We start from the raw sequence: 20,972 nt of genomic DNA on the forward strand, positions 1-20,972 counted from the left end.
ACGAGGAACAGAAATGTCAACAGAGAAATGAAACAGGTATCAGAAACGGACAGATAAAAGAAAAATGTCATTTTCATAGTTTCTTCCCCAATGACTACGAACTTAATGACTAAACCGACCTGGCGGGTAGAAATGCAGCTTAAAAAAACATTTTGAATGAATGAAAAACCAAGCTGATGTTGAAAACTAAGACGAATATAAATTGAACCCAAAGGAAACACACACCCTGAAAATAAAACCCTTGAGCTTAAAGCAAACTGTCGGCTCCATAATTTGCAAAAGTTTTGATCGCTCGAAAAATTTTTGAACTTTTTATTTTTCAGTTGAGTTTTAGCAAAATAGAATCACCTCTTTATTTGGTTTTTGTCGTACTTCTCATAATTATTTGTTTATCTTTATCATGATATTCTTCACAAACATTTCTCATATCATAGCCTGCAAAACAGGCATTATTATTTTTTTGATAAGATTATTATTTTATTAATAATATCGTTATTATGAAAACAATTGACGCTATTATCATTATCGTTATTACTATCAATTTTTATTCCGTTATTCATCAGTCAAACCGAGGTAAGCGTGCGAGGGAAGTGCATCGGGCGTGTCCAGCACGAAACAAGACAACTCGCAGGTAGCATTTATTCTCTTTGTCAACAATGAATATTTTTTTAGCGAATCTCCCCTCTCTCTCCCCTCCCCAATTTTTTTCTGACTCCAATTTTCTCTTAAAGGCTGTCAGAATGAGTGTGAGTAAACTAATCATGTTACACAGGTGCTTCAAGAAAGGTTTCATTACAAAAACTAAAAGCCCACTTAGGAAAAGCCAGATAGCTCTGTGAACAATGGTTGTTTACTTGGCTTCTTTAAACTTCTTTTTACTGCAGAGTAATATATCATGTTTTTCAGATGAATGTCGTAGGTAATAAAAGATTACATCATTTTTTTTGCAGCTTTACTTCCTTTTTGTGATTGATCAATAAACATCACGCCATTGAGATGCGAAACTAAGTCTAACTTAGAATTAATGACTTGCACTTCTTCACGCTGCGTAAAGTAATTAAGGAAAGAGGCACCCTTGAATAGCTAAAGTTTTAAATGTTAAAAAGGTAGGCCTCATATCCTCTTATTAATGATGTGAATCGAATATTTCTCAAAGAAGTCTTCTTTTTCCCAAATTTAGATATTAAATATCCAATTTGTTATGAACGTGTGTCAGAGGACAAGAATTAATCATTTTCAAAGGAAAGACAAAGAAAGCCGAAATGTTTTATCCTTGTTTGTAATTGTGTGCTTATTTGAATAATCATACCTGCCAGACAGCTTCTGATTATTTCTGCCTTACTTTCAAGCATAATTTTCTCAACTAGGACGTTTTTGTAAAAACGGACAATTATCTCAATATTCTCGGTTTGCTTCAAATTTTTTTAATATATATGTTAATGATCAGATGCTCCTCCTCTAATAGAGTAAAGTAGACATATTTCTCAGACCCCTTTAGAAAAGTGCTACCTGAGGAATACACTGATCTCTGAACAGCAAAAATGTCGACAAACGTAAACGAAACCACAAATACAACACAAGATACGAGCTGCATTGATTCAACAGCAACAAGAACCGGGAAAACCATAGTTCTAAGTGCGCTTTTCGTAGCCTCGCTGGCTGGAAATATCTTTATCGGACTGGTTGTATGCAAGACGAAAACCCTAAGAAATCCTATTAACTTTTTCGTTCTAAACATGGCTATGTCGGATCTTCTCTTTCCGATTTTCCTGTTTCCACGTATTGTGACCGGGTTGTATGTTGATACCTGGTTGATCAAAGGGTCTCTCGGCGAAGCGATGTGCAAGATATTTTCTTACTCAATCGACGTGTCCACTTTTGTGTCTATACAAAGCCTGGTTCTTATAGCTGTTGATCGTTTGGGAGCTGTGGTATTTCCTCTTCGTTCTCCCCTTATCAGCTCTAAATTGTGTTGTTTTTTCATTCTCGCCACTTGGATCATCTCCCTTGCCATCAAGTCCCCAGATTTGTTTGCCTGGAAACTTGTTGAGAATCGAAATGGGCCGGCGTGTAAGCTGCAATGGAAGGAAGCGTTTGGAGATTCATTGCCCTTTAAAAGCTACATGTTGGCTTTGATCGTTATATTTTGGTATGTCCCTTTTATTTTGATCGCTATACTCTATATCACCATTGTGTACAAAATTAAATCCCAGAAGACTCCAGGCGAGCAAACAGTGAACGTAAGAGAACAACGTTTGAAGAGAGAGAGAAATGTTTTGAAGATGTCTGTCGCTGTCGTGTTGGTGTTCACGGTGTGCTGGCTGCCCGCCACCATCCGGATGTTATTAAGCCTCTATTCATCAGACAACATTATGATATCATTTTGTAGTTTCCAATACTTCGAACATATCGCGTATTTTTTAGCTCAATCAAACTGTGCTATAAACCCTTACATCTTTTTCATTTTTAGTGGAAAGTATCGTCAGGGACTTAAGAGTCTCCTCAGCTATTTGTGCAGGACTAATCTAGTTGAGCGGCCCAACGTAGAATTGAAACACTACAGCCTGCACTAACTTGTGAGAAACAAAAACTAAGAATTTAGGAGTGGATAAAATAATGGAAAAGAAAAGTAGCAGGAAATGAATAGGTAGATTAGTTTGATAAACTAAAGCTTGTCAAAACAGCATGATGCTTTGGAGTGTACACTAAAAATTAATTTTTAAGGCATAGATGGTCATAGTAGCAGGTAGCTTCTTTTATTTACATTTGTTTAATGGCTTACATGTATTTTAAATAGTTTTTGCGTCATGCGTGCTTTGCAATTTCATGTACATCAAAATTGAGCTACATTACATAACTTTTAGATTCAACTTTAGATTAGCCTCTTTTTAAACTTTGTTCGGCAAAGTTTGCTGAATTGTTGCTCTTATAATATTTTAAGTTAATATTTTGAGATATCTTAACTGATCGATCCTTCTCGTCTGTTTTTTTCTCCCCCTTATTTTTTGTTCTCTCTTCCTCTTCATTACTCACAACCTGGTGTTGTATTGAATCAGTTCAACACCTGGAAGAGCGCTTGGATGAACTCGTCGATGCTTTACAGAGAAGCTGCTGAGAAGATCCTTGAGACCTTGGCGATAATTTCCACTAAACATGAAACATACGATTGGAGTGTGGCACCGTACGAGCGAGCTCGCCAAAAGGCGATTGACTTAAAATGCGCGAAGCCACGAAGATCATCCTTCCTTCCGGCATTAGGCAGTGCTTTCACTGCAAACATCCACAGGGAGTCTGTATGATGAGCGTGGCTTGAATGATTTTGCTGTTGACATGCCGAGTTTACAAAACACTTACAACCAAATGACTACCGAAAAAATTAAAAATGACTGAAACCATCAATTCCTACTACTAAAGATCTTAATAAATGAACTGGAATCAGAAAACTGTAATTACCTGCTATATTTTGCTATAATACGTTTTAGCCCGGTTACGCGATCAGGGCAGCAAGCCAAGGAAAGTTTCGATTAAAAAATGAATTTATAACTCTAAAGAAGTTAGAACTTTGCGATTGAGCACATATGCTTTATCGTTTCTTACGGTGCCACACCCCAACCTCAGTACAACGTATGATAGCAGCGTTGAGTTCCAAATTGAAACTTAAATAATTTACTGTTGGAGTTTCCGCTCTCAGTGGACGCAAATTTTGGCGAATTTACGTAATTTTTTACAGAGGACGGCTATGCAATGTATGAAGTTTTAAAACGCACGTGCTGAGCCAAGGTTCTGCCCTTTGGATCTTTTGTTTTCCCACGTCCTCGTCTCCGTTTGAGTTTGAGCATATTTCTGATTTCGTAAAAACAAAGCCAGACCAGATAGAAAGTACAAAGAAGTAGTCCATTGACCACTTTCATAAATGGCTGCGGGATTAATATTCTTTTGTTTAATTTTAAATGAACCTTTCTGGCCTCGCTTGAGATAATATATTCCTTTGAATTTTGTACTGGAGAACGAGACCAGAGAGGCTAATTAAAATTTAAACAAAAGAATATTATGTGAAGGTGTAGTCTGATCGTCCGGGTGAGTGTAGTCCTGAGAAGGACTGTTGTCGGTGGTAGTGACTGACGTTTCGACAACCTGTGCGGAAGTCATCATCAGAGTCAAGTGAATAATTTTTGTCAGTAGAATGTTCTTATTCCAGTTCGTGTGAAATGATCGGTTGGTTTTGCCGTGATGTTATTGGTTGTAAGACTCAAGTGACGTAAGTCGGTCGTGATTGGTCTCTTTCGATCTGTCGGCAAAGTTAGGTCGTTCTTTTTCGGTCGTTTGTGATGTTTATGTCGTGAATGAGTCGTTTGTATGGGGCGGGTAGTTGTTGACATCTGTTTAGGGGAGTCTGTTCTAAGTTAGTAAACCAGCTTTCCAGAGTCAGTCGTTGAAAATAGTCAGTGCTGTAGGTTAGGCATTGCGCAGAGTCCCAGTCAATGTTGTGGTCGGTAAGTCGATGGTGTTCAGCAATGTGATTGCTGACATCACCTTTGCTCGTCGCCCGTCTGTGTTCAGTCAGTCTTGTTGTGAGGTTTCTGCCAGTCTCACCGATGTAGGAGGCTTGGCAGTCGGAACAATTGATCTTATAAATCTTAGACAAGACTGAAACTCGCGTACTATTATACGGACTAAAACACTAACACCTAAAACGCATACCGACCGAGGATATTGTATCTAGTTGAGGCGGCCCTGTCTCGGCAACGAGAGCTATCTGAGCCGACCAAGGAGAACATCAGAAGCAGAATTGCCTCCACTATACAATCAACGTCACTACATGACAGCAACTTGACTAAAGACGAACAACGCGCACTGAAACGACTGAGAAACGACGAGAACATAGTCATCCTACCAGCCGACAAAGGACGAGTTACTGTTGTTATGGGCAAAACTGACTATCACGACAAAATGGACGCACTAGTTGACGACAAACGAACCTACGAAGAACTCAAACGTGACCCAACTCCTGCACTTCAACGTAAACTTAACAGTAAACTACTGACACTCAAGAAAACGAACGCCTTTGACACCCAACGGTACGATCGACTGAGGTGCTCGGTACCACAGCCACCGAAACTCTACGGTTTGCCCAAACTACACAAACCTGGTTTCCCCATGCGAGCTATTGTTTCTTTCTGTGGCTGTCCCACATACCAACTGTCCTAGTACCTGACGACAATACTACAACCGCTAACCGACAAATCCAGACATAAACTACAGTCCACTGAAGACTTCATTAACGCTACCAAGACTGTTCAGATACCTGACGACTACAAACTAGTGTCATTTGATTTGAAATCACTGTTCACAAGTATTCCACTTCAATTAGCATTACAATGCACTGAGACTGCAATCCGACAATCTACCGACCCACTACCGCTACCGACAGACGACATCATGGACTTGCTAAACATTTGCCTAACGTCTACTTACTTTCAGTACAACGGTAAACACTACAAACAGTTACACGGCACTGCCATGGGGTCTCCAGTTTCTGTTGTTATAGCAGAAATTGTGATGCAGAACATCGAGGAACGCGCCCTTTCGACTTGCCGACAAACGATACCGCTTTGGTTACGTTACGTTGACGACACATTCACCGCCGTTCGACACGACGAAATTGACGCATTCCACAATCACCTTAACGAACAAAACACTGACATACAGTCTACCACAGCAGTCGAAGAAAATGGCAAACTTCCTTTTCTAGACTGCCTGGTAAGCCACAACGAAAACTCATTACGAACGACAGTTTACAGGAAACTGACACACACCGACAGATTACTAGACGAGTCATCCTACAACCCTACATCACACAAAGCCACAACTATCAGAACTCTAACACGACGCGCACAACTATTTATTTATTTATTTATTTATTTATAATAACTTCATTTGCCTAAATAATAAGATGATAGTAATAATAATAATACAGACAGATAACAATAGAAATAACATCGAGATGCAAAAAGGCAAAAAGGGTCAAGCCAGAGAGGAACTAAATTCTCATTGACGGCAGCCCCCAGAATAAAAGCAATATGCAATAAAAATAAAACTAAAATGTAAAGGTAAAAATTATTGAAAAAACAAGTTAATTGATAAATGGATATTGGTGCAATATTATTGATATTATTTAAAAATGTGTTCTTTCAGTTTTTTTTAAACTTACTAGCAGAGCTAGAGCTAACTATGTCACTTGGCAAGTCATTCCAGATTTTTATATATTTATACCAAAAAGAGTTTTTGAGGATATTTGTTCGAGCATAAGGCGTCCAGATTGTGACATTGTTGGTAGATCTCGTCCGACTATTGGAGAAAGTTAAGTAATTACATAAGTCTACTCTTGAAAAACCATTAATGAATTTGAATAATTGCACTAAACTAAGAAATTCACGACGCGAGTTGAGTGTTGGCCAGCCAAGATACTTCAAACGTTCACTATAGTCGATAGAACTACCAAGGATCCACCTGGAAGCATTCCTTTGCACTCTTTCAAGCTTATCAGAAAGATATTGTTGATGTGGATTCCACACAGGACAGGCATACTCAACAATTGGCCGAACCATAGACTTGTATCCAATTGATATTGCTTCAGAGCTTTTCCCAAATGTGCGCTTTAGTAGGCCAAGTATCTTATTTGCTTTAGCAGCAACAGAGAGAACATGCGGTTTCCAAGATAAGTCAGATGATATAATGACTCCAAGATGTTTGTGTGTTTTAACCTGTTCCAGTGGGATTGAATTGATGTTGTACGAGCAAGGTGTTACAGATCTAGATCTCGTGATTTTCATACATTTGGATTTAGTTGCTTTAAGTTTCAAAAGCCACTTTTTACACCAGTCTACGATCTGAGACAAGCTTTCACACACAGGTTGATGAACAGATGATGGATGATCTGAGTTAAACAATAGAGTATCATCGGCAAACATTTCACTTGAACACGATAAGTTCTCAGGTATATCGTTGACATACAACAAGAACAACATTGGCCCAACAATACTTCCCTGAGGGACACCAGAGTAAACCATGGACCAGTCTGAGCTTTCACCTTCCAGAACAACACGTTGGAAACGATCTTGCAGGAAATCACCTAGCCACTCGAGAATCTGACCATTGATACCATATCGGCCAAGCTTAGAGATAAGATGTTTGTGTGGGACTGAGTCAAACGCTTTCTCAAAGTCCAAGAAGACGACATCTGATGTTTTGTTTTTATCTAAGGCTGATGCCCAGGAGTGAAATAGGCGAATAAGTTGGGATGTGCAGGAGAAACCAGCTCGAAAGCCATATTGATGAGGGCTTAACAAGTCATGATCTTCTAGATGAGCCATAATATGTCTTGTGACTAGCTTCTCTAGGGTCTTAACTACAAGCGATGTTAGAGAAATTGGACGATAGTTAGAAACATATTCTTTACCACCATTTTTGTAAACTGGGGTGATGTTGGCAGACTTCCAGTCACGAGGTAGTTTTCCTCTATTCAGAGACATATTGAATAACTTTGACAGTGGATCAGAAATTACAGAGGCTGCCTCCCGGAGCAAACGTGCAGACAAACCATCCGGGCCAGTGGCTTTATTCACATCAAGGGTAAGCAAAAGCTCTCCCACATTAGCACTAGAGCACATGAGATCTGGTATAACGAAGCCTGAACCATGTGAATGGGCATCCTCATCGACATCGGTAGCTGGGTCAGGGCGGGTAAACACCGACGCGAAAAATTTGCAAAATAACTCTGCTTTGTCCTTGCCAGTAGAAGCCGTGACACCACGATCCGACCATTTCATAGTGACAGGTATTGATTTGTTTTTCGTTTTGGATTTTATAAAAGACCAGAAGCGTTTAGGGTTTTTGGAATCAATTAATGAGTGAACATGTTGGTAATAACTCTTATTAAGTTCCGATTTAACTTTATTCCTTAACGATTTATATTTATTCCAATCAACTTCAAGCTGGGTAGATTTGGCTTTCTTCCAAAGGCGTTTTCTTTTGTGGAAAAGCTTGCGTATATCAGAAGTGATCCAGGGCACATTTTGTCTTGATTTTATTTTCTTCGAAGGAACGTTGTTTTCAATGGCTTTAAAGAATGCAGACTTCCAATTTAACCAAACCTCTTCCATTGTGTCATTGTCGTTCAATATAGCGTCCCATGGGATATTTGATAGTTCAAGACGAAAGTTATCCCAATTAGCATTTTTGTAGTCAAAGATTTGTTTTGGTCGTTGATATGGACGAGTGACTTTGCATGTCAACTTGAGAGAGACAACATTGTGGTCTGAAGAGCCAATTCAGTCCAAAATTTGGATGTTTTTAAGTGATTCTGGACGATTAGATATCACAAGGTCTAGGATAGCATCTTGACGCGTAGGCTCGTCGATCAATTGAGAGAAACCATAGAAGTTCACAATATTATCGCAGAAATAGTCTGATAAGACATTTGGTTGAGAAGGGCATATCAAGTCCCAATCAATATCCGGAAAATTAAAGTCACCCAAAAGAACAACATTAGTGTGATCGGATACCACTGTAACTTTTTCTAGTGACCTTTTAAGGCCTTCTAGATAGTTCATGTCACTTGAAGGAGGGCGGTAGAATACTCCTAGGAAGTACGATCCAGAATTTTTCAGTGGAATTTCGGCCCATAAGAGTTCGCAAATATCTTCTTCCAAATCAGGACGTCTTGAGCATGATATATTAGATTTAACGGCTAAAAGTACACCGCCACCCCTACTTCCACGGTCATTTCGAAGAACATTATATGAAGATGGAAGGATTTCGTTGTCGGCTATTCCCTCATGAAGCCATGTTTCAGTTATCGCAATTATGTCGGGGTTCATCAGCGCTACATGACTCTGAAGCTCCAGTCTTTTATTGACGATACTTCTTGCGTTAAAGGAAGATATTTTAAGAGTATTCTTTCCCAATGGTGGACCAGGGTTTCTTGAGTTACATTGTCTGTGAGGTCCTGGATGAGGATGAATGTCTCCACTTCTAACCACAGAAAGAGCAACCGGGTTGAAGGAAGCCGTACAGTTTGAATAGTACGCCACTCTTGACTTCTGAAACTAGTATGTGACTCGACAGACAGCTTATCCGACGAGAACAAATACCTTTACCGTGTTTTTACGAAGAACAACTACAACAACGACTTCATCCGACGAAACACTCACCGACCCACTACCACTACCGAAACAAACGACACCGCAACCCCTACGACTACAGCAACCATACCGTACATAAAAGGCATGTCTGAAAACATCTCGCGCATCTTACTACCCTTCAATATCCGCGTCGCCCACAAACCCATCACCACACTACGTCAGTTACTAACCAACGTTAAAGACAAAGACGAACCGAGGAACAGACAGGGAACGATTTATAAAATCAATTGTTCCGACTGCCAAGCCTCCTACATCGGTGAGACTGGCAGAAACCTCACAACAAGACTGACTGAACACAGACGGGCGACGAGCAAAGGTGATGTCAGCAATCACATTGCTGAACACCAACGACTTACCAACCACAACATTGACTGGGACTCTGCACAATGCCTAACCTACAGCACTGACTATTTTCAACGACTGACTCTGGAAAGCTGGTTTACTAACTTAGAACAGACTCCCCTAAACAGATGTCAACAACTACCCGCCCCATACAAACGACTCATTCACGACATAAACATCACAAACGACCGAAAAAGAACGACCTAACTTTGCCGACAGATCGAAAGAGACCAATCACGACCGACTTACGTCACTTGAGTCTTACAACCAATAACATCACGGCAAAACCAACCGATCATTTCACACGAACTGGAATAAGAACATTCTACTGACAACAATCATTCACTTGACTCTGATGATGACTTTCGCACAGGTTGTCGAAACGTCAGTCACTACCACCGACAACAGTCCTTCTCAGGACTACACTCACCCGGACGATCAGACTACACCTTCACATAATATTCTTTTGTTTAAATTTTAATTAGCCTCTCTGGTCTCGTTCTCCAGTACAAAATTCAAAGGAATATATTATCTCAAGCGAGGCCAGAAAGGTTCATTTAAAATTAAACAAAAGAATATTAATCCCGCAGCCATTTATGAAAGTGGTCAATGGACTACTTCTTTGTACTTTCTATCTGGTCTGGCTTTGTTTTTACGAAATCAGAAATATGCTCAAACTCAAACGGAGACGAGGACGTGGGAAAACAAAAGATCCAAAGGGCAGAACCTTGGCTCAGCACGTGCGTTTTAAAACTTCATACATTGCATAGCCGTCCTCTGTAAAAAATTACGTGAATTCGCCAAAATTTGCGTCCACTGAGAGCGGAAACTCCAACAGTAAATTATTTAAGTTTCAATTTGGAACTCAACGCTGCTATCATACGTTGTGCTGAGGTTGGGGTGTGGCGCCGTAAGAAACGGTAAAGCATATGTGCTCAATCGCAAAGTTCTAACTTCTTTAGAGTTATAAATTCATTTTTTAATCGAAACTTTCCTTGGCTTGCTGCCCTGATCGCGTAACCGGGATAAAACGTATTATAGCAAAATATAGCAGGTAATTACAGTTTTCTGATTCCAGTTCATTTATTAAGATCTTTAGTAGTAGGAATTGATGGTTTCAGTCATTTTTAATTTTTTCGGTAGTCATTTGGTTGTAAGTGTTTTGTAAACTCGGCATGTCAACGGCAAAATCATTCAAGCCACGCTCATCATACAGACTCCCTGTGGATGTTTGCAGTGAAAGCACTGCCTAATGAAGGAAGGATAATCTTCGTGGCTTCGCGCATTTAAGTCAATCGCCTTTTTGCGAGCTCGCTCGTACGGTGCTACACTCCAATCGCATGTTTCATGTTTAATGGGAATTATCGCCAAGGTCTCAAGGATCTTCTCAGCAGCTTCTCTGTAGAGCATCGAGTTCATCCAAGCGCTCTTCCAGGTGTTGAACTGATTCAATACAACACCAGGTTGTGAGTAGTGAAGAGGAAGAGGGAACAAAAAATAAGGGGGAGATAAAAACAGACGAGAAGGATCGATCAGTTAAGATATCTCAAAATATTAACTTACAAATATTATAAGAGCAACAATTCAGCAAACTTTTCCGAACAAAGTTTAAAAAGAGGCTAATCTAAAGTTGAATCTAAAAGTTATGTAATGTAGCTCAATTTTGATGTACATGAAATTGCAAAGCACGCATGACGCAAAAACTATTTAAAATACATGTAAGCCGGTAAACAAATGTAAATAAAAGAAGCTACCTGGCCAGATGTGGAGAAGATTTTCGCCTTCGTGATCGAGTTTTAACCTCACAAAAACACTTTTTTTACCATAATTTTCAATTGCGGATTAAGAGAGGGGGGGTGGTCTGAGGAAATCTGCTCCTTCTCCCTTCTCCAGTAAGACCTGTGAAATTTTTTGTTACTTGTCTTACACCAAAGTTCCTTCCGACAACAACAAGAAGGGGGGTGGGTCTGAGGAAATCTGCAATCTTCCCTCCCCCCTTCCCCCATTAGACCAGTGAGCTTTTCTGTTACTTGTCCTACAACAAAGTTCCTTCCGACAACAACAAGAAGGGGGGTGGGTCTGAGGAAATCTGCAATCTTCCCTCCCCCCTTCCCCCATTAGACCAGTGAGCTTTTCTGTTACTTGTCCTACAACAAAGTTCCTTCCGACAACAACAAGAAGGGGGGTGGGTCTGAGGAAATCTGCAATCTTCCCTCCCCCCTTCCCCCATTAGACCAGTGAGCTTTTCTGTTACTTGTCCTACAACAAAGTTCCTTCCGACAACGACAGGATCGCGCTTGCTTTACTTAGCTTTGTTCCATCGACTTCAGCAGCGATGTAATTCTGTTCAGCGAAGAACATATCAAATTTTCTGAAAATTTCCTACCAATCCCCGCAAAAACTACAAGATACCTCCTCGCGAAGATTTAAATCGTTCGTGCCACTTGTTGGAAACGGAAACATATGACTAAAATCCTCTTTTTTTCACAACAAAAAGGAAGTGAACATGTCGATTGACTACGTGTGCTTGAAAAGTTTATTGAACAAAGGGATAAAAATATATTGAGAGCAATAGAAAGAATTACAACCGATTATTCTTTGGCATAAGAAATAAATAGAGAACTCTAGCAACTGATAGATTACCGTTCAACTGACCGAAGACGTAATTAGCGGCCTTACCCGTTCTCCTCGTTAACTCAAAGTCGCACTTTACACAGAAGTCTTCTTAGAGACGATAGGGTAATTATCGTTTGTATAAGAAAAAAAAAAACAAAAAAAAGCCAAACAAACAAAACAAAAAAAAAGAATCAATCGAGAACTGAAAGAAATTTTGCGCTTTTTTAAACTTCATCTTCCTTACAAATCCTTCCTTGGCACTCCTATCACTTGTACTTTATGATTTGTTTTTACCTTAGCGACTGAAATTTGTCGCTCAGACTTTTTATATTTACACGTTGAATACCCGAACTCACCACAGTACTTAACGGTTTGTGAGTTTATGCTAGCTCCAGAGTATCTGTATTCAAAGTGTACTTGGCGTAACTCTGCTTATGACCTCAGGGACTCTGAAAATAAGCTCAATGTTCCATTACCGTGCACTAATTATTACTAAAAAAGCTTTAGCTACAATGGCGCCACATTATGGAACAGTCTACCATGCGATATAAGGAACAAAGAGTCTCTGGGGGTATCATAGGAGCAATGACATTCTTTAAGTCTAACGCACGGCATTCACGGAAAACAGCTTTTAGTGTTATAGTATGTTGTTTGAATTTTAAATATCTTAGCTTATGTAATATGTATTTTTATTACACGACTCGGGCAGTCAGAGGGCCAATAACTAAAATCAACCAATCAAAATGCTCTATTGCCGGTGCAATATTCTCTAAGTATTGGACCAGGCACTGTCCCGAATGATACCGCACTTGTGTCCCTTTGAACTTCAGTCGTATAATAAATCTCTTATTAACCAAGCATGCTCGGGACCGTACTTGAAGAATATCGGCCCTCGGTCTCTTTTGTACGGACCTCGCTGCGCTCGGTCCGTACTGTCAAGACCTCGGGCCGATATTCTCCCAGTACGGCCCTCGCGCTTGGTTAATAAGATATATTTATGAGCTGATGAATTGATCTTGTTTAACTAAAGATTGCTACCGTCGTTTATTGCATCGGAAAGCGGTAAAAATGAACCTTTGATTTTAATAGGTTTTTCTCAAGAAAATCTCTTGGTTTTTTCCTAACTCCTCTAAATACTCTGCACTAAAATAGCAAAAAATCCCTAGTTCACACGGCTTAAAGGAGATGGTACAAATTTTCATAATCTAGTTTGCGTCAAAGTCCAGTTAAACGTCTCTGTTGTAGACCATTCTCCTTCACGAAGGCGCCATCACATGGAGCCAACTTGTCAAATGTTATTCAATCAATAAGGCTATTTCAGTATTGGCTTTCCAGTCATTGGCTCAATTTGAATTGGCTTTAAATTCAGATCGCGCCCCTTCGGCAAGCCAGTGGCCAGGTTTCGTTTGTAGAAAGAACCTGGGGTCGTACAATTAAGTTTTCTGCCATGTTTCGGTCAGCATTTGGAAAGTAACGTTCACAGTCTCTCAACAGACAGTCCACGGATTCCAACAAATCCGTTGTTGGAGAACTAACATGCAACGAACTGGATGCAACAAGGAACAGAAATGTCAACAGAGAAAGGAAACAGGTATCAGAAACAGACAGATAAAAGAAAAATGTCATTTTCATAATTTCTTCCCCAATGACTACGAACTTAATGACTAAACCGGCCTGGCAGGTGGAAATGGAGCTTAAAAAAAAACCTTTTGAATGAATGAAAAACCAAGCTGATGTTTAAAACTAAGACGAACATAAATTTAACCCAGAGGAAGAACACACCCTGAAATAAAACCCTTCAGCTTGTAGCAAACTGTCGGCTCCATAATTTGGAAAATTTTTGATCGTTCGAAAATTTTTTTGAACTTTACGTTGTGCAATCGAGTTTTAGCAAAATGGAATCACCTCTTTATTTGGTTTTTGTCGTATTACTTATAGTTATTCATATATCTTCACCATGATATTTTTCACAAACATTCCTCGACTTGACTTTTTAGCATATCATAGCCTGTAGAAAAGGCATTATTATTGTTTTGATAATAACTATTTTATTACTAATATCGTTATTATGAAAAAGGGTCAACACTAATATCATTATAATAATAATAATACCTGCCAGACAGCTTCTGATTATTTCTGTCTTACTTTCAAGCGTAATTTTCTCAGCTAGGACGTTTTCGCCAAAACGGTCAATTATCTCAATATTCTCGGTTTGCATAAAATTTTAATATATATGTTGATAATCAGATGGTCTTCCTTTTATATATAGAGTACACCAAACATATTTTTCAGACCCCGTTAGAGAAGTGCTTGCTGAGGAATACACTGATCTCTGAACAGCAAAAATGTTGACAATCGTAAACGCAACCACAAATGCAACACAAGATACGAGCTGCTTTGATTCAACAGCAACAAGAACCAGGGAAACCACAGTTCCGTGTGCGCTTTTCGTAGCCTCGCTGGTCGGAAATATCTGTATCGGATTGCTTGTATGCAAGACGAAAACTTTAAGAAAACCTATTATTTTTTTTATTGTAAACATGGCCATGTCCGATCTTCTCTTTCTGGTTTTCCTGTTACCACATATTGTGACCAGGTTGTATGTCGATACCTGGTTGATCAAAGGGCCTCTCGGCGAAGCGATGTGCAAGATTTTTTCTTACTCGATCGAGGTGTCCGCTCTTGTGTGTATACAAAGCCTGCTTCTGGTGGCTGTTGATCGTTTTAGAGCTGTGGTATTTCCTCTTCGTTCTCCCCTCATCAGCTCTAAGTTGTGTTGTTTTTTTTATTCTCGCCACTTGCATCATCTCCCTTGCCATCAAGTCCCCAGATTTGTTTGCCTGGAAACTTGTTGAGAATCCAAATGGGCCGGCGTGTAAGTTGCGATGGAAGGAAGCGTTTGGAGAGTCATTGCACTTTAAAAGCTACATGTTGGCTTTGATTGTTATATTTTGGTATATTCCTCTGGTTTTGATAGCCATACTCTACATCACCATTGTGTACAAAATTAACTCCCACGAGACTCCAGGCGAGCAAACATTGAACGTAAGAATACAACGTTTGAAGAGAGAGAGAAATGTTTTGAAGATGTCTGTCGCTGTCGTGTTGGTGTTCACGGTGTCACGTGTCACCTTTCACATGTCACAGTGTGCTGGTTGCCCACCACCATCCGGATGCTATTAAGCCTCTATTCATCAGACAACATTATGATATCATTTTGTAGTTTCCGATAGAACAGATCGCGTATTTTTTAGCTCAATCAAACTGTGCCATAAACCCTTACATCTCTTTCATTTTCAGTGGAAATTATCGTCAGGGTCTTAAGAGTCTTCTCAGCTGTTTGTACAGGAGTAATCGACTTGAACCGCTCCCAAAGTTGAACTGAGACACTACAGCCTGCACTAACTTGTGAGAAGCAAAAGCTAAGAATTTAGAAATGGAACAAATTGAAAAGAAAAGTAGCAGGAAATGAATTGGAAGATTATGGTAGAGTTTGATAAACTAGAGCTTGTTAAAACAGCATGATACTTTGGAGTGTACACTAAAAATCAATTTTTAAGCCCTGGATGGTCATATATGTGAATAATGTGCCTGGACTACTTCTTTGTATTTTCCATCTGGTGAGGCTTTAATTTGATTTTACGAAATCAAAAATATGCTAAAACTCAATCGGAGACGCCGGGACGTGGGAAAAAAAAGATCCAAAGGGCAAAGCCATGGCTCAGCACGTGCGTTTTAAAACTTCATACATTGCATAGACGTCCTCCTTAAAAAATTACGCGAATTCGCCAAAATTTGCGTCGACTTAGAGCGGAATCCCAACGGCAAATCAAGTTTCAATTTGGAACTCAACGCCGCTCTCATACGTTGCGCTGATGTTGAGATGTAGCGCCGTAAGAGTCCGTAAAACATCAAATCGTTCGCAAAATTCTAACTTATTTAGAATTATAAATTTATTTTTTAATCAAAATTTTCCTCGACTCGCCGCCCTGATCGCTAACCTGGCTATAACGTAATACATTCTGAAATATAGCAGTTAGTTATAGTTTTCTGATTCCAGTATATTTATTAAGATCGTTTGTAGTACGAATTAATGGTTTCAGTCACTTTAATTTCTTTTGGTGGTCGTTTAACGGTAAGTGTTTCGTGAACTCGGCACGTCAACAGCAAAACTATTCAAGCCACGATCATCATACTGTGGATGTTTGCATTGAAAGTGCTGCCTTATGATATTGTCTCGCTTCAAAGACCACCCGATAAAATATAACCAAAACACGGCATTCACACAGAATTTTTTTTTACGTAAAAGCCTCAACCCGAGTTAGCAATCAGAATCCAATAAGCTTGTACGGATGGTACTTTCTTTCCAAAAACTACCAAAACTTCAGCTGAATGGATGGTTAATTTCCAGCAGTAATTGAAATAAAACTACGATTGATGTCGGAAAGGATCAGTCATAAAAAACTGAAGTTCTTCTTGACTTATGACGTCACTGTTTTGAAATGACTTTTCAGCAAATTTACTTTAACTATCCTTTGCACTGTTCAGCTACAAAAATAGTAGATACAAAACAACCACATGGTAAACTGTCTCATTCACGTATATCTCCACGTACCTTTGCACACTGCGAGGCCTACAGAGCCTTATGGAGGGGATCAGTTCAATTCTATCGTAACAACCAAAATCCTCCCAGCCTCCCCTCCCCCGTGATAAGTAATGTCCAGTCACTTAGTTCAAATAATTATTCACGCACACGACTGTATCTGTAATAGACCTCAAGGCCGGCCTTTCAAAAATTTCCAAAGATAAATCATTGTCTAAAAAGGAATGTTATGAATGAAATCAGCTTTACAGCTTTAGAGACAATATAGAAAGCGAAAACCGAATCACATGTTTCAGTAGCAAAAAGGTGGTGTCTGGCTCTAAGTTGTAAAATTAGCATTACTAAAAAATTGCGTTGACAGCAAAGACTAATTAACCAGACACGTTTTTTCCATTATTTTCAGTAAAATTAATTTAAAAATTTATTCTTAGGCTCACTTGGTTTCTTAATCAATCATTAACGTGACAAGTTTAAACTTTATAATCTTTATATATAATCTTTAGGTCATATTTAGGTCATATTTTTCATCTTCTTCCTGTTTCCTTTTTATTTAATCTTTCTCTTCTTCTTCATCTTCTTCATCTTCTCGATTTTCATAGCCCAGTCTCATATTCATTTGTGTCCCGTATCGTTCGTTTACCATGATTGGGGGGTTCCCGAAGTTTAACAGAAAAGCAGCCGAGGAGATTCTTAAGACCTTGGCGGTAATTTACACTGAAAACGAAATAGATGAACGGGTTAACGGCGGCGTACGAACGAGCTAACAACACAGCAATGGAATGAAAATGTGCAAAGCCACAGGAATGTCGCACGGTTAAGTCTCTTGAGAAGAAATACAAAAGATAGTAGATTGTCGCGGGAAGTTGGCAGATCGCAAACATGAGCACGATAGAAGTGGACATCTTTAACACATTTCGCTCTATCTTGAAACGCTGTTGTTCAGCGGTAACCGATTGTGCGGATCCCGGGACGACTTGTAACTTTAGCTTGAAAACGATAATAATGTAAAGAACGGCAATCAAAACCAAAGGCATATAATAAAGTGTTATTATATTTGCCAGGACGTAGTCTGTGAAGTTGGAAGTATGTCCGAAGACTTTTTCCCAGTGAGGCTCACATTCTATCCTTGCTGAAGGATACTCGACAAGTTCAAAGGCGATGAGATATGGGAACTTAATGGCCATGGCCAAGATCCAGATAGCCAGGATGAAGAAAGGACACCGCTTTGAACTTACGACAGGAGAACGGAGGGGATACACCACAGCAACAAATCGATCCACTGCTATCAGAACCAGACTTTGAATAGACACGGCAACAGAGACTTCCGAGAGAAAAGATACCAGCTTACACAACACCTGGCCAGGGGAACCACCGATAATCCAGGAGTTGGTTTGTATCTGTGTTATGATCCGGGAGAAGACAAAAACAGGAAACATCAAATCAGACATGGCCATGTTTACGATTAAGAAGTTAATGGGCCTTCTCATAGTTTTTGACTTGTAAACAATCAATCCGATGAAAACATTTCCAACCAGAGAGACAATCAACATGAAGCTGTACGCAAAGGTGAATCCGATTCTTTTTGCCTCAGTAACTGGATTTGAGCAGTTCGATGTCTGTGTTGCATTCATCGTCGAGGTCACGTTTGCCGACATTCTCTACACTAAAGAAACCAGTATTATCTTCAGCCAACAGTTCTGAACGCCCACCTTTTTGTGTGAACACATGGGATGATTTGCATAGGGATTAAAACTGCTTAATTGAATACGTTAGCTTCTACAAAAAAACTCAAGAAAATTGACAGATTGTTCCCAGAACCTTGATTTAAATTAGGGATTGAGAGTGTCTACATTTGCATTTTACTGAAACAAAATGGCCGGGAGAGATCTAATCTCGATAATTGTTATTCAAATAGCCTCAAATACAGTTTTTGAAAGTCCTTTTCTCTTCTGTTTTCCTATCTTGCTGTGTCTGTAAACATCTGGTTCGTACAACATTCAAATTAAGCAAAAGGGAGCCTTCCTGAGAACTCATTAGAATTATCACATTTAACAATTGGTTCATAAGTCAGCGTGCGTTCATCGAGATATGAAGCACGCGGGAAGTTTGGAGAGTACGAAAGATGCGTAAGAGTCGCTCGAGGCGTAGCCGAGAGCAACTGTAGCCTCTTGAGTTTACAAGCTATGTTATAATTAACAATTAAAAAAACTTTTTCGCGAGGCATTAGTTTGCTGATGTCACCAGCGTGCACAATGGAAAATTAAAGCACGCTCTCGCTAATTGAATTTCATTGCACGAATTTACAAGCTATCTTATAATTAATATTTTATTTCGAAAACATTAGCTATAAGGAACATTTCGCTTCTTATGAAATAAATCTTCCCAATAACTTGTCCATAATACAAACATCTTTATTAATTGCAACGATATATTTGGCGTGAACTTGTAAATTAAAAATAGTATGAGTATAGTTATGAGCGCTAATTATGGGGAACGGACGTGCTACATATCGCTGCTTGATTTTCTTAATTTTTTTCACAGTTCTTTATATTATTGCAATTGAAAGACGACATATGGATTGCCTAAACATTTCCTCTTTGGATTATATTTGCAAGAATCATTGTTTTTATCCTAACAAGTGGATTTCTGCTGTATTACTACCTTGGTATTCAACATCTAATCGGCCTTGCTTTGTTTGTCTACGACCTAAAGGTTACAACGCATCCAAAGTCAAATACTACGCTAACTCAACTGCCACCTTCAACCAAGCTCGTCTTACTTTAAGTGGTGACATTGCTTCTAACCCTAGTCCTGAAATAAGTTTCTTATCGTCACAATTTGACTTTGGAGCAGTTTCTCAACCGAAGGAAGATTTAATTATTCAAAACGAAGATTCTCAATATCATTACATTCCAACCATTGTTTCTACGTATCGACGACCATCAAAGAAAATTTACTTTAAGTGGTGACATTGCTTCTAACCCTGATCCTGAAATAAGTTTCTTATCGTCACAATTTGACTTTGGAGCAGTTTCTCAACCGAAGGAAGATTTAATTATTCAAAACGAAGATTCTCAATATCATTACATTCCAACCATTGTTTCTACGCATCGACGACCATCAAAGAAAATTTACTCAAGAAACATCAACAATGTAATCTCTATCACACGCGTTGGCCATCTACCGAGAACCAAATCCACCAGTAATTTTGCTCTCCTCAATGCACGTTCGATTGTTAAAAAATCAACTCATTTATGCGATTTGGTCATCTCCCACCATTTAGACATCCTGGCCATAACAGAGACTTGGCTTAAAGGAACCGAGGATGACAACCATGTTATTACTGACATCAACAACATTCTTCCGCATTTTAAACTCCACCACATACCAAGAAGGAATCGTAAGGGCGGCGGAGTCGCTTTGTTGATACGAGATGGTTATACCGTACTGCAAAATTCCATCATGAACACAAGCTCATTTGAGTACTTAGGAATGGCTGCCTGTAAGGATCGAGAATCGTCCGTCAGCGACCACTTTGGCGAATTGCTCATATTTTGCTCAACGATACCCTGTGGTAAACTGTTTTCAAAAATCAACTTTAATAGTTCCGACGAGTGTTAATTTTTCAGAAATTTGCGAAAATTTGAAAACGCGGTTTAAGTGCGGTTTTCCGCCTGGCAAATTGTCCAAAATTCACTGCAAAACCCAAGCTCCGTTGAAGGCTTAAAATGAATTCAGTTAACACCAAACCTCACACGTTTTAAGAAAAAGTCTTCCCATTCATTTGTGTTATGTTAATTTTTCCGTACACAGCTATATTGTGATTTTCTTTTTGTCCCTTAAGCAACACCCTCAAAAAGTGCTGTACATGGGGCGAAAAATAGGTAAAGTTTAACACGATAAAAGTTTACCTGGTACATAATTTTTTAAATTTTTAACTAAATATTCGTAATAAAATGTCATTATTCAATACCTGAGTAAAATTTGAGGCTTTGAATCGGAACGCTTCCTTTTGAAAATACCACAAATGTTTGTGTCCTGAGCGAGCAAAGACATATGTTGTGTAAACAAACGCTAATCTAATTATTCCCTGCCAGGTAGAAAAAGGTTTTGAAATCAACTTTAAGTTTGGAAATTTTTAGCTATTATGCCACAAGATATTAGGTGAAAGGGAAGTCATGCATTCAGAGTTGCGTGAGAGCAGAAAG

General features: G+C 39.2%; 2 protein-coding genes and 1 pseudogene across 2 annotated transcripts; 2 read left to right on the plus strand and 1 right to left on the minus strand.

Annotated features, from left to right (window-relative positions):
* The first annotated feature begins 1,541 nt into the window (after positions 1 to 1,541).
* On the plus strand, positions 1,542 to 3,166 carry LOC148719497 (RYamide receptor-like). The gene has a single exon (XM_088741515.1). It carries the CDS (start codon positions 1,542 to 1,544, stop codon positions 2,571 to 2,573), a length of 1,032 nt encoding a protein of 343 aa, XP_088597641.1. The 3' UTR covers positions 2,574 to 3,166.
* An 11,324-nt stretch (positions 3,167 to 14,490) lies between these two features.
* Positions 14,491 to 15,546, plus strand: LOC148719498 (QRFP-like peptide receptor; annotated as a pseudogene).
* Positions 15,547 to 17,157: 1,611 nt separating this feature from the next.
* LOC148719499 (neuropeptide SIFamide receptor-like) lies at positions 17,158 to 18,649 on the minus strand. Its single transcript, XM_088741328.1, has one exon. It carries the CDS (start codon positions 18,417 to 18,419, stop codon positions 17,358 to 17,360), a length of 1,062 nt encoding a protein of 353 aa, XP_088597454.1. The 5' UTR covers positions 18,420 to 18,649; the 3' UTR covers positions 17,158 to 17,357.
* Between the last annotated feature and the right edge of the window lie 2,323 nt (positions 18,650 to 20,972).

The sequence above is a fragment of the Stylophora pistillata genome, chromosome 12 (genome assembly GCF_964205215.1).
Source record: "Stylophora pistillata chromosome 12, jaStyPist1.2, whole genome shotgun sequence".
Classification (NCBI taxonomy): domain Eukaryota; kingdom Metazoa; phylum Cnidaria; class Anthozoa; order Scleractinia; family Pocilloporidae; genus Stylophora; species Stylophora pistillata.